Below are 16,240 nucleotides of genomic sequence, written 5' to 3' on the forward strand. Positions count from 1 at the left end.
GATGCATTTAAACACATCATAGGTAAATAGCCCCACACATTGGTGGGAGAGGAGCCCAGAAGGTTGGCAGCGTGTCCAGAATTCCCTGATGTGCCCAGATCTACCAAGCAAAGCAGAGCCTCAATCCCTAGAGGTGGATTATGACCCCTGCAAACCTCTCTGATCCTTTGCTATGTGCTGCTCTATTTGGTGAGAGCTCTCAGGAGCATAGGCATCATTTCATCAACCAGCCACTGGAAATGCAACTTGGGGTAGGGCTTAATGTATCAATGTCCCGGTGAAACATCTTCTGCATTGGAGAGGAACCCTCAGCAGATGCTCACTGGAAAGGCAGAGCTTGTTCCTTCTCGTTGTGGTATGCTGATAATGGTAGTAAATATGTGCAATGTCACATCGGGTTAATACGGAGTAATGTGTAAATGAGCATCTTGGATTTTTAGCAGTCCTCCTGCTGAAGCTGTTTCCATTCAAAAGCCCCATCCAAACTCAGATCAAAATTATCCTTTTCCTGCTCTCGGGAGAGTTCCAAAAACACCTGAAATAGACAAGATAAAGCTGATTATTTCTCTGATTTTCACTAGACAATGTGATGCTCCCTTACAAGAGGAACAGCAATGGTTTGACATAAACATTCCTCAACTTAGCTGCCAGCAATTGTACAAGGAGCAATAACCTACTGCTTCAGGAGCAACCACAGAGGCTGGTCATGGGCATCTACCCAGAGCTTCCATCCCCCTGATGCGCTGTGTGCCTGACTTGGGTGAGTGGAGTCAGGCAGCAATAATCTGCCTGCACTTATTCCCATCATGCTAAATCCCAACAACAGGAAAAAAACAGACCATTTTCCACCACTTTCCCAGCAGAGGATTCATCACTCACCATCCCCCAGCAGCCTTTTGGTGGAGCCTCTTTGCTCCACTAAGGTCTCACTACAGCTTTTTTTCCCTGCTCATGCCTTTACAGCATATCCAGCTTTGAAATCACCTACCTGAGCCAAAGTGTTCAAAGAGAAGCTGTAGTCCTCGAAGTTGCATTTTCGTTTGGCTGTGGAGAAATGGAAAGGGGGTCAAAAGTTAGCAATCTGTGTTCTACCCTCTCAGAAAGTCATCTTGTTTTGCTCTTACCTTCCTCTAGCTTGGAGAATGATTGAGACAGGGGCAGTGCATCTTCCATTGGGACCTTGTAGACTAGCAAAGAGGGGAACCTTAAAGAAAAAGAAGAAAAGATGATTCTTGCTCCGTATTGATGTCCTGGGACCAAAACTTTATGTCATGCTACGAGCTGGATGTGTGATGTTTTGCTGTAGGGTGCACAGCAGGGTTGGATGTGATGACATCAAATCAGGTCCACATACAGGGCCTCTGAGCTGTTCATCCCTCTCCAACTGAGATCCTGAGTCCGGCCATCACACTGGGCACATTTTTAGGGATGAATTAGTGTTGAAACCACCTTTCATCCCATATGTTATAGTTACCGCTCCTGACGGGCTGCGCTTGGGAAAATCCTCAAAATCTCAGCGTGGAGAAGATCAGCACGCTCTGGATCCTTCACCTTAATTTCCAGCAGATAGCCCTTGCCAAACTTGTTCTTCAGGTACTGAATGGAGCCAATGCACCTGCAGGAGGGGAAGGAAAAAGATGTGAGTGTGAAACCATTGGTACCCCATCATCTGCTCCTTCCCAAATTGGTGAAATCGTAGGGAGCACTTCAGAAAGCTCATGGTGATGGGCTCAGGAGGGTGAGGCTGGAGGAAAAGCCCTTATTGCAGCATGGGCTGTTTCCCAGCTCAGCTGCATTCCCACCGTAGCTGCCCGGACACCAGGATGGCCACACGGTCACACACTGCCTCTGCCTCCTCCATGTAGTGTGTCGAAAGGATGGCTCCCGACTCCTTGGTTTGCAGGGCGGCACGAAGCATTTTCCTGGGGACCAGAAAGGGGGGAAAAAGAAGAAGAAAAAAAAGTTAACATTCCCTAGGAATATCAGACACTTCTTCTTATACTTTTGTCCCTCCAAATGCATCTGCCCTAAAACAAGTGTAAAAATTCACATACAACAACTTCAGACTGACGTGCAAATGGTAATACTTTGAAATAATAATATTGGAATATATATATATAAAATGATATATATGAGAATACATATTTTTGACTCAGGTCCCTTTATGAATCCTTCCAAATCCCACATATGACTGTCCTAAAGTTTGCAATAAGGATGAGGGTAAAATGTTTTTTCTCTCTCCTTGCTCATGCTTTAGCTAGAGAGAACCAAGAAAATGGAATATCCAGCAAAACCATTGGCAGATGATGAGCAGCACTAACCACAGATGGGGTAAAACACTCTTTACCTAGCCTTAGGCATTGCATTCTTGCCTGCCAACCCCTTTACCACCATTGTGGCACAGTGCCCGAGGTCCTACTCACCAGACACAGCGCTGCCCGTTGGGGTCCATGCCAGTTGATGGCTCGTCCAGGAGCAGGACCGCAGGGTTGCCCAGCATGCACACTGCAAAGCACAGCTAGGACAGGGAAACGGGGCTGCGTCAATCCCTTTGCAGTCCCTGGAGTTCTGTCTACAAAGAGCTGCAGACAGCATTGCTTCATTTATGGGAATCAAGGTTTGATTTATAGGCAATGTGGTTTTGGAAAAGGCTGATTTCCATCACCCCACCGTGGGAGATAGCATGATGCTCTCCCTGTAGCTCAGAGAACAGGTAGGTTCCTCTTCCAACAAAGGGGATATTTGATTTGTGCTGTGAGCACTGCAGTACTCATTGTAGGTAACACAATACAAACCTTTCTGGTTATCCCAGCAGATAATTTTCTAGGTTTCTTTTTTAGGTAGTCTTGAAGCTGCAGAGCATGTACTATTCTGTGGGGAAAAGGAACAAGTGAAAAAAGGGAAGAACATTTTTGTTATTCCAAATCAATACTCTCATCAAGGAATCCCAAAATTATAAGAAAAAACAACTTTCTTCCTCTTGCTTTTCACTCCTGTTTGTTTTCATGAAATATTTATTGCATTATTAAAATGCAAGTGAATATTTGAAGGAAAGTGTACTGAACAAACCACAAGCTTTTGTCTAAACCCAGCATTAGTGTCAACAGCATTATAAATCCTTCCCACCTTGCCAATGTCAGCTGAGCAGGCAGTGCTTAAGCACCTTTTCTTGTAGTGCCCAACTGTAACATCAGATTTCGGAAAAGCTTCCTAGAGATAACACACTTTAAAGGGCATTAGTGGTAAATTTATCCTCACTAGATGCACTCAGGCGAACTGGAGATTTTCTTAATCCACTCACTTAATCATGGCATTTAGCACAAAATCGTTTTTGCAGCCCCATTTCCTGAGTTTCTTTATGGCTTATTTTGACTTTCTCGTCCCCTTCTCATGGCCGAGGAGGAGGGATAAACCACTGGCCAACCCCAGGAAGCAGCCTCCATCCGTACCGGTTGACAGCAGCAGCCGTGTCCTCCTTGGACACCCCTTTCACAGCTGCATAGACCTGCAGATGCTGGAGCACGGTGAGGTCTGGCCAGAGCGGGTCCTCCTGCGGGCAGTACCCCAGGAAGGCAGGTGCATGGTCCTGGAGATGGGAGGTTGCTCCATCTCCTCTCTTCATCAGCACCTGCAAAAACAGGGTGATCTCACAACATACAAGGAAGGGTATGGTTCAGAGGAAGACTAGGGGCTTCACTGGGATTTAGGCAAGGAAACCCAAAGAGCAAGGCAGTGATTTTGCAACCCTCACTTGCATCTTTCTAAAGATAAACATGGACAATTAAGGTAGATGCAACTGCTTGTTGAAGTCAGAACAAGCTCACAATTTGCTGGTGATGCACTGGCACAGGGTGACCAGAGAAGCTGTGGCTGCCCCATCCCTGGCAGTGTCCAAGGCCAGGTTGGACACAGGGGCTTGGAGCAACCTGCTCTAGTGGAAGGTGTCCCTGTCCGTGGCAGGGGGTTGGAGCTGGATGAGCTTTAAGGTTCCTTCCAATACAAACCAGGCTGGGATTCTATGAATATTTTTACCAATACATTTAATTTAATACACTCAATACAATTTAATAGCACAGTGAATGCAGTTAAAACCTTGATCACTAACAATGCTGTGAAAAACAATGGTAGCTTAGCCTAGGAGCAAGGTTTGCACTTGTGTTTTTATCATGGATCTCTCCCCTTTCTCCTACCTGCCCAGCAGTCAGTGTCGTCTCTCCAGTGATCATTTTCATAGCTGTGCTTTTACCAGCTCCATTGGGCCCCAGCAGCCCTAATACTTCTCCTGGAATCAATGCATATAATTTCTTAGTAATACTTCCCCTTCAAGAAACATACCAGGCACAGTCCCACAGAAGAAAAAACATACAAAAGAGAGCATGCTAATACAAAGATCATATAAAAGTAAATAGTATAAATATATGCCTGAGAGCCCATAACATTTCAGCTGTAACCAGTGCTGTGAGTCTGAGCACTGCTCCCAGGGCTCTCAGAAGCCTCTGCTGAAGTGGATCCTTGCAAGAGGGGGCTATGTTAGTTTAGGTAACAGAGTCAAAGGTAACTAACAAGATGCATCCATGTCACATTGTCCATTAACACATCAACTACAGACTGAACGTGCCCTAACCACAGAGCAAATAGATTTGACCTTTATGTTCTTGCTCAGATAACTCAGAACTAACTTTCTGGGTATGATCAGGAGTCCAGATCAGGTCTAGGAGAACAGTTCCAGATCTCACCTTTTTTAACGCAGAAGGAAACATTTTTGGTGGCCATTTTCTTCTTCTTCTTAAAAACAGAACCAGCTTGCTTTGTTTTATATTCCTTGCACAGATTGCTGACAATAATGACTGATTTCTGAAAGTGAGGAGGGAAAAGAAAGATCAATCTATTATACTGGATAACATTAAGCCCTCAGTGATATTTTTCCATCAAAAAAGGGAGAAAACCTTCTAAAGATCTTTGGTTTATGGTTCACTGAGAATCTGAGGTGCAACAGGACAATTCATTGCCCACATTCCTCTTAACAGCTTTCTTCTCTACCCTGATGGTACCCACACTGTATATCTGGGAGCTGGATTCTCCCCATGAGAACAGTACAGCCAGAGCACTGACCTGTGCTTACTGATATTTGGTGATTTGGTTTTTACCAGTGGGCTTCTTATTGACATAAAATAAGACAAGACTTGGTCATACCTCCTCCTGACTTGGAGCTGCTATGGCATTTCTCACTGCTGCTCTTTCAGCTTTGACATCTTCGTCTTCCTCTTCAAGCTCCTCAGGATGCTGGTGGCCGCTTTCTCTTCTTGGGGAAATCCTACAAATGCACCACATTCATCTTAGCATGTTGTTCTTTAACCTTGTTCTCCACCAGTGGAGAACATTGACTCTTGGGTAAACCAAGAGTTCAATGTTTCTTGCATTTTTTAATTAATATTAATTTAAAAAATATCTTTATAATCTGCAATTTATAATCAAAGAACTGTGTGTGGTGGGAGTTTAGATCTCACATGTGCCTGCGGTACACATGTGTTTATACCAACCTGAATATTGGGTCTTTTCTCAGAACTGCTCTTCCATATTTGATCTCCAAATATCGAAGAAGAAAAATGAAACCCACAGAATGGATATAAGGCTGAAAGAAAAGAGGTTGCCACATTAACAGCCTTCCCTTCCATCCTGCTACTGCTGAAACTGAGAAGGTGGTGGTGAGGTTACAAAATATAGTGGGGGGAAAACCACAGTATGCAAAAATAAAGTCCATTAACATCTAAATTTGGGGTAATCCTGAAGGATGTGAATTCTACTGTCACTTACCAATACTCCAGGAAATGCCAATAATAGAAGAAATACATCATTCATAAGATAACAGCGTTAAGTGATTTGAGCTTATTCCATTTCCCCTTCCCCATTTCAAAGGAGCTAGGTTATTACGGGGGGGTAACCCACTGAGATCCTCCTGCAGGAAATGAGACCAGGGCTCTTGCCTGTTCACTCAAAACTAAGGCCAGGGTTTTAGTAGACACATATTACTAAATAAAAATAATCTTAAATGTTTTCTTACTGCAAAGACAGCTATTAGTACATCGTTCTTTGAAGTCACATCAAGTAACCTGGCATCTTCTATAAAAATCTATAAGAATAATAAGAAAATACACAATGAAGACCTGCTGGCTAATTCTGGAAGGGTTAAAAGCAAATAACAGATACTTTGAAAATGTAGAAAAGCTTCTGATTTACCCAAAATATTCACTATACGATGAACAAATAAGATGTTTAACTTTGGGCATCTGATACCAGAAAATGTCACAGCACACCGTACCTGTCTAAAACAACCCACTTTCCAGGGATAATGACCTATCACAGGGAAACGTCTCCTCTCCTTTGAGCAGAGAAGAGGTGGTGGTGACTGGGACAGGACAGAGGAGGAGTCTTTCCTGTTTGGACTCACTCCTAAGTAATTTGGGGCTCATAAATGGCCTTGCATGTAGCTGGAGGGTTTTGTTACATTCGTAGCTGACTTTCCACCACCCCACTCAGCTGACATGGAATAAAGCACCTTGTGAGTGTTCTTAATTCTCCCTTGGCTTCCATGCAACATAAGATGTGTAATTTTCTCATACGGTTGTTGAAGCCATGCTGCTCGACTCTGCGTAAGAAGATCCTAATCTACAATCACAACTGCATGAAAAGTGTCCCCTAACCATAATGAACAGCTGGGAAAATTAGATCTGATCCAAAATGGACATCTGATGATGCACTCTGGCCATTGGGAAAATCCCACTCATAAGAGGAAACTAAGGAGCCTTCCCAGAGCACAGTGTGTTGTTGCCACCAGACTTTGCTCACAAGGACACTTAGTTGTGTTCTGTGGTGGGGTTCCTCTCCTCCCCCAGCGCTGCTGCTTACCTGCAGGCAGCTTATTGTTACACCCAGCAGTGGGTACATGGGAGTCAAGAGAGACAGAATGTAGAGGGTGACTCTGCCATCAGTGGACAAATCCATGACTCTGCTGATGATATAAGTAACGAAGCATACCTAAAAATAAAGCAAGAGGGTAACTTAGCTGATGGGGGGGGGGGAAATCACACCCATCACTGGCCTTAAAAATTGTGTGGGTCTACTTTTTCGATTTCCTGATGGATTTCTAAAGGTGGACAAGAGAGATAAAGATAAGAAACAGTAAGGGAGGTTCTCAACCATCTCTGTCTGAGGGTAGGATGCTGGTTTGGGTCAGCCAGAGAAACTTCTTCCTAGACACAAGGCTGCTTCAGGCAGAACAACGAAGCACGGCATCCCGTCCTGTTCATTCCATCCCAAGATCATGCCAAATAACCCAGGTTAGGCTGCATCTAACCTAATGGTTCATATCTCTACAGCTTACATCTCCTGGATGCAAAGTGTTGAACAGAGCGATAAATAACTTTCTTGCCTTCATTCCTGAACCAGCTCAGAGTAGATTCAAGCATTTCCCTGTGCCACAACAGGATTATGGGAACATGGTGTTAGGAATTTGATATAGAATTGACTGCTATAAAACACATATTTATGTTCTACATCTATACTTGGTGTTTTTTTAACATAGAGTTCATCCTTAAGTTCTCAAAATACACTTCTATAAACCCTACAGCACATTCTCTAGCCATATGCTTACCACTATCAGGATAAAAGACCAAAAATCACAGTTCCATCCTTTGCGGAAGATGAAGGAGATCACGTAGATGAAGAGAACGATAGAAATTCCATAGCCTAAAGCACCTGTGATCTACAGAAAGAAAGGGCTTTCATTAGAAATTGGAGTCATCTAAGTAACCAGAAACCTATATATAGTAATATGGTTCAGTTTAAAGGATCATACATTAAGATCAAAGTATTCATAAATTACCACAATTCTACTGCCAAGTATAAGGGGGTATATTAAAGGTAAGATTTATTGCCTTTTATTTCCAGCTGGGGAAACCCAAATGATAGGAGGTGAAACAAGGAGAAGGTCACTAAGCACCTGGGGACCCAGAGGTGTCTCCTTTATCCCTATGCATGCTCGGAATACTACCTCAATCCCTCCCTAGTGAACCAGAAATCATCAGAATGGGATGTACCAGCAGGAAGAGGATGTCGGCATGCCAGGAAACCTTGGTGCTCAATGCAAACTGGAGCCCAAACATTGAGAAGAGAAGGAGCCAGCACAGTGGGATGTCCACCAGTGCCTGCCCACACCAGTATGCTGAAGGAAAGAGCCCTGAGACCCCCAGCTGGGCACGAGCTCCCACCTGGGAAGACACAATGCAAAGGGCAGTTTGTTGTTGGCTGCAAAGCTGCTCATAGCATCATACTCAAATGTCCTTGTTGCAATGCAGTTGCAATCCCTTCTGCACACCCCAAATCTGCTCCATTTCAAGGGATTTACCTTGTAATCCTGCATGTAGCCCATTGCAAAGTGAGGCGGAAAACCAGGGAATAACAGCAGCATATAGAAGAGGTAAAAAGAAACAAAATAATCCCAGAATTGTGGATTGTCTATCTGAAAATAGAACAAAGCATTTGTGGAAACCATCTGCAATGTAAAGACTAGATGCAACAATTCATTTTACTGCATTTCTCATGAAATACAGGGCAGGATGAACACAAAGTGAGATCTGAAACCAAATATGGACAGGAAGAAGGTTTTCCTCAAACTGTAGCCCTGCAAAGTGATGTAGAGAATAAGGAACCTCCTTAAGAAACCCTTCCAGCCACGTTCAGCATCCCCTGAGACCCAGAGGGGAAAAATTAGCTTCAGTTTTCCTGAAGTCAACACGATGGTTCCAGAGTGAGCATTGAGGACAGCGGGTTCACAGGTATGAACATGGGCTTCCTGTTAAAATCTGATGAGTTACTGAGACCTTAATCAGATTTAAGAACTATTTTCTGACACCTTCTGGCTCTGACACTTACAGAGAAAAATGGATGGCTCCAGATCCGAATGTGCGCCGTGGAGTTGAGGGCTCTCAGCAGAGCGTTGCTAATGATGTTCACAAGCACCGGGAAGCAGTTGACAGTCTCCATGTGGCATAACACGGTAAACCTGTAGCTCTTCAAAGAGCAAGAAAACAAGATGAAAACTCATGGCTTTTCTCATCCACAGTAGAAAAGGAGCATAGCCAGGAGAATCCAGGCCTGGAATAACTTTGCTTATGCTTTGTTTGCTTAAAAACCCAAATTATGAGATATTAGAAGTCCATGCTACAGAAAATGTGAAGTTTGAGGTGGAGGATGAAGGTGATATGGTCTCCTCTATTATGTAATTTACTGGTTAAAACACCTTCACACCTTTGAACTCATGGGCCTTATTCAATAGGACCATCCCACAGGTAGACCTCATGAAGGCATCATGCTGAGTTACTCAGTTATTGGGAAGAAACGGGTGGAGAACAAAAGATCCTCACCTGATCTTTGTGAGACACCTTTATAGCCCCATTGTGTTTTAGCTCTTCCGTGGTGTTTTCCTCACTTGTTATTTCCACTGTGAGGTCTTGGCTCTCAAGCATGTGGATGAAGTCTTCAATGTCTGTGCCTGGCGTGAGAGCCAAAAGCAGAGGAATCACAGTACTGGACCAAAGAGAGTCTTTGATGGTTTGGGTTTTTAGTTCAAATCCATGACCACCAAACAAAACCTGGGAAAGCCTAATAACTGTGGATATCAGACAGCAAACACGAGGTGGATCGTTGCACATTAATTCTTGTGAAGTTATTAGATTTCAGTCTCATTGACTGCATTTTTGCATTGTTGTTTTTTTCCCCTGCCTTTGCTGAGTTGCTACAAAATGTGTCCTCTTTTGTGATGGTCTGATGAAGCCAACACTTTTGTACTCTGTCCAAATAATGCAAAATAGCTACCATTCATAGGAATATCAACGGTAAAACTGGAAGTAGACCATTAATCTGACTCAGCATTAGTGAGCCTTTACTGGAGTATGGCTTGAGAATCCCACATTCTGAAAATGCAGAAATTGTTTGGATAGAGGTCTGGATTTGGGGCAGGGAATGAACTGGGTCCCTTCTAATCTCATTTGCTATGATAGCCCTTTTCACATCATTACATCAGGATCTCTCGAGTGGGTTTCATTCACAACCCTTTAAAAATGACAATTCCCATCATCTCCACCACAAAACCCTCAATCACCCCCTAGATCCCCTGCATCCTACAACCATCTCCTCTCTCACTTATTTTCCTTTGCAACACCATGCAGCCCCAGCGTAAGAAAGGATGAGGAAAAGCTCATTCCCCTCACCCGTGTTATTGTGGACCAGGAGGCTGGTTGTTGTCTCTGACCAAGCCCTCTTCCCCCGGGGCAAGAAGTACCGTGCAGATGAGAGCTCCCAAGCACTCACACTCTGCCAGGCAGCAACCAGGGACAGTTGCAAAACCAGAGGAAGCAGAAAAACCACATAGAGCAGCAAACTAAAGAGAGAGAGGAAGAGACACTCTGAAAATACATTCAGCAGAACGCAGATGCATGTTGGGAATGGTAAACTATATGCTTTTGTCAGGAATTTTTGGCAATTTTCAGAAGTCTCAAATTTGATCATTCACAAAGGACCTCAAAATGTATCAGGGAGAGGATCTCAGATCTGGAGTGCTCAACTTTTTAGAGCCATGAAATGCTTTTCAGACTTCCTTAAAGATGCCTAAATCAGCATCTGCTGTCTGTTTCTTGTACCCCAGCAGGAAATACCAGCTTGAAGATCAATGGGGACGAAATAGTTCAACGCTGGCAACGTGAGAGAATTTTAAGTTAAAAGAGGAAGCCTGAAAGTAGCATTTTCCCCTCCTCTTTTTGTACAGTTTATTTTGAAACTTTCCCCTCCCCCTGAAATGAAAGTGTTTCTAAATGATTCTTTTCTTCAGAAAGAAAATGGATTTCCATTGCATAAATTACTCAGAAGGGAATATGCACAAAAGGGAGATTTTTATACTACTGGCACTCGAAAAGAAGCAGCTTTCCTCTCCACTGCGTGCAGATTACCAAGATCATTCATTACTAAGACCTGACATCAGCTAATCTGAATGCTCATCGAAACAGCCTGCTGTGATTGTCCAGATCTGCAAGACAGAATCGCTTGAGTACTTACATGGACCGCAGGTTTTTCACTGAACTCCTAAGCTTTAAGAAGTGCACCCATGCCATGGCAGAGACCTGCTGCCTCCAAAGAGCCAAGCCGACGACTGCCGCCTTCCCGGAGCCCGAGAGCAGCAGGGAGCCCGGCTCCGTCTTGTCAGGGCGTCGTGGTCCTGCTTCTGCACGCTCCTCCCCGAGGACGTGCTCATCTGCAGAGAGTTTTCCACGTGCACATTTATGTCTAAGACCAGCTTCTATGTTGTAATGTGTGAAAGCCTAAGAGCCATCTAGTAACCAGATGCTGGAGGCCAGGGGCTATTGTAAAGTAGCTGTTCCCTTTGGCTGCGGGTTGTGTGTTTGCAGCCACGATTGTACCTTCTTCATCCACCGTGGCTTCCTCCTCCAGTCTCAGGAAGACATCCTCCAGGGTTGTCATGCTAACTCCATAATTGATAATTCCCTGGTCAGAGCAGCTGTCGAGGCCACTGAACAGATCTGCAGGTCAGAGATAATACAAGTGCCTTCAGGGTTTCAAATATAAGCACATATAAGCTCCATCCCTGGCAATGTTCAAGGCCAGACTGGACAGAGCCTTGTCCAACATGGACTAGTATGAAGCATCCTTGCCCAAGGCAGAGGGGTTGGAACTAGATGATCTTAAGGTCTTTTCCAACCCAAACCATTCTATGATTCTATAATCCTATGCTAAAATTGTGGGGGAAAACAAAAATGCAACAGTTCTAAATCCTTATGTGACTCCTGTAGAAAATGTCCCTCTTCATTTCTCTTGCCACACATTTATGTTTCCCCCCCCCCCATGGAAAATTCTTAATTATTTTACTACACTTTACCTGGGAATTTGTTCACATTTTCTAATGGGAGTTGATATCTCAGCTCGTATTGACTGTGTCCTGAGAATATGACATCGGGGATGTACCGTTTAACCAGAGATGTCACACTCTCTAAGTCACAGGACTCACTGACATGGATCCTGTTCAGTTACAAAGAGAGAGATGCTTAGTCTTGAAAAAACAAACAAACAATACAACCAACCAACCAAACCCAACAAACCCAACAAAAATAATCCCCCAAACCCAAACCCAACCACCCACCCACCACCACAGTGTTTGCTTGGATGCGTATAAAGAAAGCTCCAGTATATTTCATTCATTCCTTACTCTGGAGTAAATTGCTGCTTCAGTTTGTTTAACTGATTACTAATTAAGTTAATTTTCTTGTTTTGATGGCATCTGCTCTATGGTTTTCCCCGACAGTCATTCTGGTGGCTCTTTGTATACGCGTATTCCCAGATAGCAGTTTTTGGGGCTGAAGTAGGTACCTTAAATGATAGCAAATCCCCCATTTTTTCTTCAAGAACAGAGAAGAACCGACACATTTCAGCCTCCCATGTGAGATAAAAGCCTTGCGGTCTAGAGAAAGAAAGAGCCAAAGGAATTTGTACTGCAGAGCTGTGGTTCAAAACTGGTTTTGCAGCTGAACCTCACATGGGCTTTCTGCTCCAGTGTTGTCCTGCAGAGCTGCTGCAGGCTGAGCCAGTGCTTACCTGCGAGGATATCAGCCTCATCCATGAACTGGGTACTAAACAGGATCACCCGTCCAGCTCTGAGCTCCTTGAGGAGGCTCCACACCTTGTGCCTGGAAAGAGGATCCAACCCAGCCGTTGGCTCATCCAGGAACAAAACCTGCCGAACGGATGAAATCAGACATTCCTCAATTGCTTGTCTTTTGGGTTTGGTGTTCTCCTGAAAGCCTCAGGTCCTGAAGGCAAGAGACCCAAGACACCTTTTATGCACGGGCATCTATTCTGGGAGCTATGCAGAGGTCAGGGAACTGTCTCTCTGCTTTAAAACTAGCCAAGCAAGATGGATCAGTAATATCATGAAATTATTAAATTTATTAACTTTAATAATTATGAGAACTTTAAAGATGTCTGAAATCATGCAAGAACTTGTAGCCAAGTGCATAAGAAGGTTTTACTTATGTTGGACCTGAACATTCCCCATATTACACAGCCGTTCCTGCTGCTTTACCTGGGGATTCCCAAGCATGGCTATTCCAATGGATAACTTCCGTTTCTGTCCACCACTCAGTTTCTCCGCTTGAGTGTCTTGAATATTACCAATATCCAGCAGTTCCAAGATGTTTCGCACCTAGAACAGCAGAAGGATGTCCGTTCTCAGCACCAGATATCCTTCCATCCTTTACTAGTCATGAAGGACATCTGGCTGGGACTGAAGGTGCAGTTTCTAAGAGTATGTACTGAGGTCTACCACCTTGGGTTGAGCAGACGAATTGCTGTAGTAGCATCAAGCCCACAAGCTTGCCTACGAACCTGGTTGATTGACATGAGCTTTGGTTTTCAGAAGACACAACCAGGAGGACCCTTTGAGCTTCCCAAAGGAGCCTTTGCCGAAACATGATGCATTCCAAGGGTGTATTCAGAGAAACACACAACTTACCTCTCGTTCTACCTCTTTGGACTTGATACCCTTGACTTCTGCAAAGGTTTTCAAGTTTTCTTTCACTGTCAAGACCTCAAACTGTACGTTGAACTGGGGGCAAATGCCAATCATCTCTCTAATCTCTTCTCTGTCTCTTATTTCAGAGAGTTTGTAGTTGTAGATGGTTGCAGAGCCTGTTTACAGGAACAAATGTGGTGAGGTGGAACAAGTTGATCTTTACAGCTTCTGAATCAAGCCCACTACTTGCCATCCTACCTTCAGAAGGGAAAGTGAGTCCACTGAGCACGTTTAGCAGTGTCGTCTTCCCAGCCCCACTGTGGCCGAGTAAGGCAGTGATCTGACCCTCATAAATATTTAGAGACAAACCTAGAATGAAAACAACATCAAGTTTGGGAAGAAATGAGGTTTGACTTGGCTCTACTCGTTGTTGAAGGAAACACAAGTCAAGAAGTATAAGCACTAAGTAGCAATAATTAGCAAAACACTAAGCAACGTGGGGCAAAGTTCTGCAAACCTTTAACTAAAGGTGTAAGAAGCTGCTCTGTATTTAGCAGAAAAGACTGAAATACAATAGAAAATCAGTAAAAGCAGAACAAAATAGTGGTCAGTTATATCACTTACTATTTGACATAAATTTCCAAGCAAGGCAAGTGTTTTCTTTGACTGAAATGTTTGTACAACTGTTTTCCCTCATCTTTAACAGGAATCAGTATCGCAGCTTTCTTACCTCTCAGAGCTTCTGTCTTCTTGTCCTTCTTTTTATATGCTTTTTTAATATTGTGGAGTCTAAAAGGAGGGTAAGAACTATATTATTTCAGGATTCCTTTCTAATGGAAGGTGTCCCTGCCTGTGGCAGGAGACTGGAAACGGATGAGCTTTAAGGTCCCTTCAACCCAAACCACTCTATGAAATACATTTCCCCGTTGCTCTTTTTCATTCTTATGGGCCTTAATTTAAAATCAGAGAAATGGCATAAAAAGTAAGAGGTACTGGGAAGCAACCCTGAGATTCAGCAGGGTTTGGCGTGCTCTGTACACAGACGTGAACATCTCTACCTGGCACACAACACTGGAGCACGCAGCCTTGCAAAGACAAGAACAAGTCCATGGTTTATAATGCACTGACCTCCATGTTCTCCTTGTTGATCCTAATGGATGTTTAACAAAGTCCATAGCAAAAAAACCCTGTTATTTTTTAATCTGAATTTATCCAAATTCCACCATTAGTGCTCAGCCTGAATTATCTGTTTCTCCCATCTGCATTTTATTACTAATATTTCTCTGTGAAACAAAGTGTTTTGCAAGAGCCTCATGAACACAAAAAACTGCCTGGGTAAATCAAATCGAAGCTGATGGTGGAAGTGATGGTTGGTGGGAGCATTAAACCCAAGCTACCCAACTTAAAAAGCATGTAGAGCAGCTCCTCTCTTTACCTGATGGCCTCTTTTTCCATGAATTCAGGGGGCACTGGCTCTACATCATCACTGAGGAGCTCCTCAGGGCTCACTGAAGCTCTGGGCATCTCCCTGGTGGAGCCTCTCCTGCTCTGCACCCAGTACGAGGGCTTCAGGCAGAAAAAAGGGGGGTCTGGGATGCCATATTTGCCTGACAGGAAAGCAGAGAAGATGACCTGTCATTAACCAAAGTGACAACCAAGACACCATCCTGAACTAAACATTTAGGAGGTTCTAATAAGTACTTGGATTACTCAAAACTGGTACTTTGAGAAAGTAAAGAAAGAGGTTTGGAGATGGGGTTAGACTAGACAAGCAGGTTGGCTTCAGGGCTATAGCTAGTGAATTCAGCATTTACTTAATGAATTAACATATTGTCCCATACATTATTACACTGTTTTCAAATAAACAGTTCAACAGCAATATAAGAGAAAGAAAACCACTAAGTACTTTGTTGTCTTTGATTTGGGATTTAAGAACGTGTGTGCCAGGGGCAGAAAAGCCACTCGGTAATATAATACAATATGTTTTTTTAGTCCAAAACCTATTTTGAGAATGGAGCAGCCCCTCATTTCCTTGACAAGCTATTACAAGCAATCCATATAAATCAAAGGTATAAAATGTGAGAGTATAATCAGAAGTATAAATTATACCTACCTGGCAGAACTTTGTCAAAGTACATAGCTAACAGCATGTACAAGGCTGAGTCAAAGACCAGCATAATGTAAGTAGAAAATAAAAAATAGGAGTCCTCCATTAGGTTAGAAAAAGAGAAACCCATTCCATACTTTTCTAAATGGAAAACCTGAAAGAAAGGACAAAGAAGAATAATTTTCAGGCTGGAAAACTATGCACATGCCATCAAACCATGGGTGCAACTGACTTTGTTAACCTAGACATCACCTGCAGTACTGACCAATTTTCCTTCCTTTCTATCTAGTGAGGAAAGGAAACACATTTACTCCATGCAGAGATCTTATGGTTTCGTTTAGAATTTTCCAGAACAATCCAGAAGCAGAGATCAGTGTTATAGAAAGTCATTGAAGAAACATGATATTGGCACCCTTGACGTGACAGTCACGACAAAGACGAAGTTTTACATAGTGATTGATTTATCCATATGGTAAATTATCAGTAAACTCAGTTTCTTTTCCTTCTGGTGCAGAAATCTCCTCTCCCAGACAGATCTGTGTGCATGTATATATATA

The 16,240-nt window shown here is 43.4% G+C and overlaps 1 protein-coding gene across 1 annotated transcript; it reads right to left on the reverse strand.

The window, feature by feature from the left end:
* Positions 1-436: 436 nt before the first annotated feature.
* On the reverse strand, positions 437-15,837 carry LOC104412151 (ATP-binding cassette sub-family A member 10-like; the record flags this gene model as incomplete). The annotated part of the gene is made up of 31 exons (XM_010022770.1): positions 437-535; positions 989-1,044; positions 1,125-1,204; positions 1,475-1,615; positions 1,803-1,922; positions 2,424-2,518; positions 2,796-2,871; positions 3,450-3,628; positions 4,191-4,282; positions 4,737-4,854; positions 5,194-5,314; positions 5,541-5,632; positions 6,062-6,130; positions 6,907-7,035; positions 7,652-7,762; positions 8,097-8,267; positions 8,405-8,518; positions 8,932-9,069; positions 9,423-9,550; positions 10,269-10,438; positions 11,110-11,305; positions 11,472-11,591; positions 11,948-12,087; positions 12,436-12,526; positions 12,661-12,799; positions 13,148-13,267; positions 13,577-13,752; positions 13,835-13,945; positions 14,307-14,365; positions 15,012-15,183; positions 15,690-15,837. Coding segments are annotated over 31 exons (3,771 nt in total), but the record flags the coding sequence as incomplete, so codon positions are not given.
* Positions 15,838-16,240: the final 403 nt, after the last annotated feature.

The sequence above is a fragment of the Nestor notabilis genome, unplaced genomic scaffold (genome assembly GCF_000696875.1).
Source record: "Nestor notabilis isolate BGI_N333 unplaced genomic scaffold, ASM69687v1 scaffold16629, whole genome shotgun sequence".
Classification (NCBI taxonomy): domain Eukaryota; kingdom Metazoa; phylum Chordata; class Aves; order Psittaciformes; family Psittacidae; genus Nestor; species Nestor notabilis.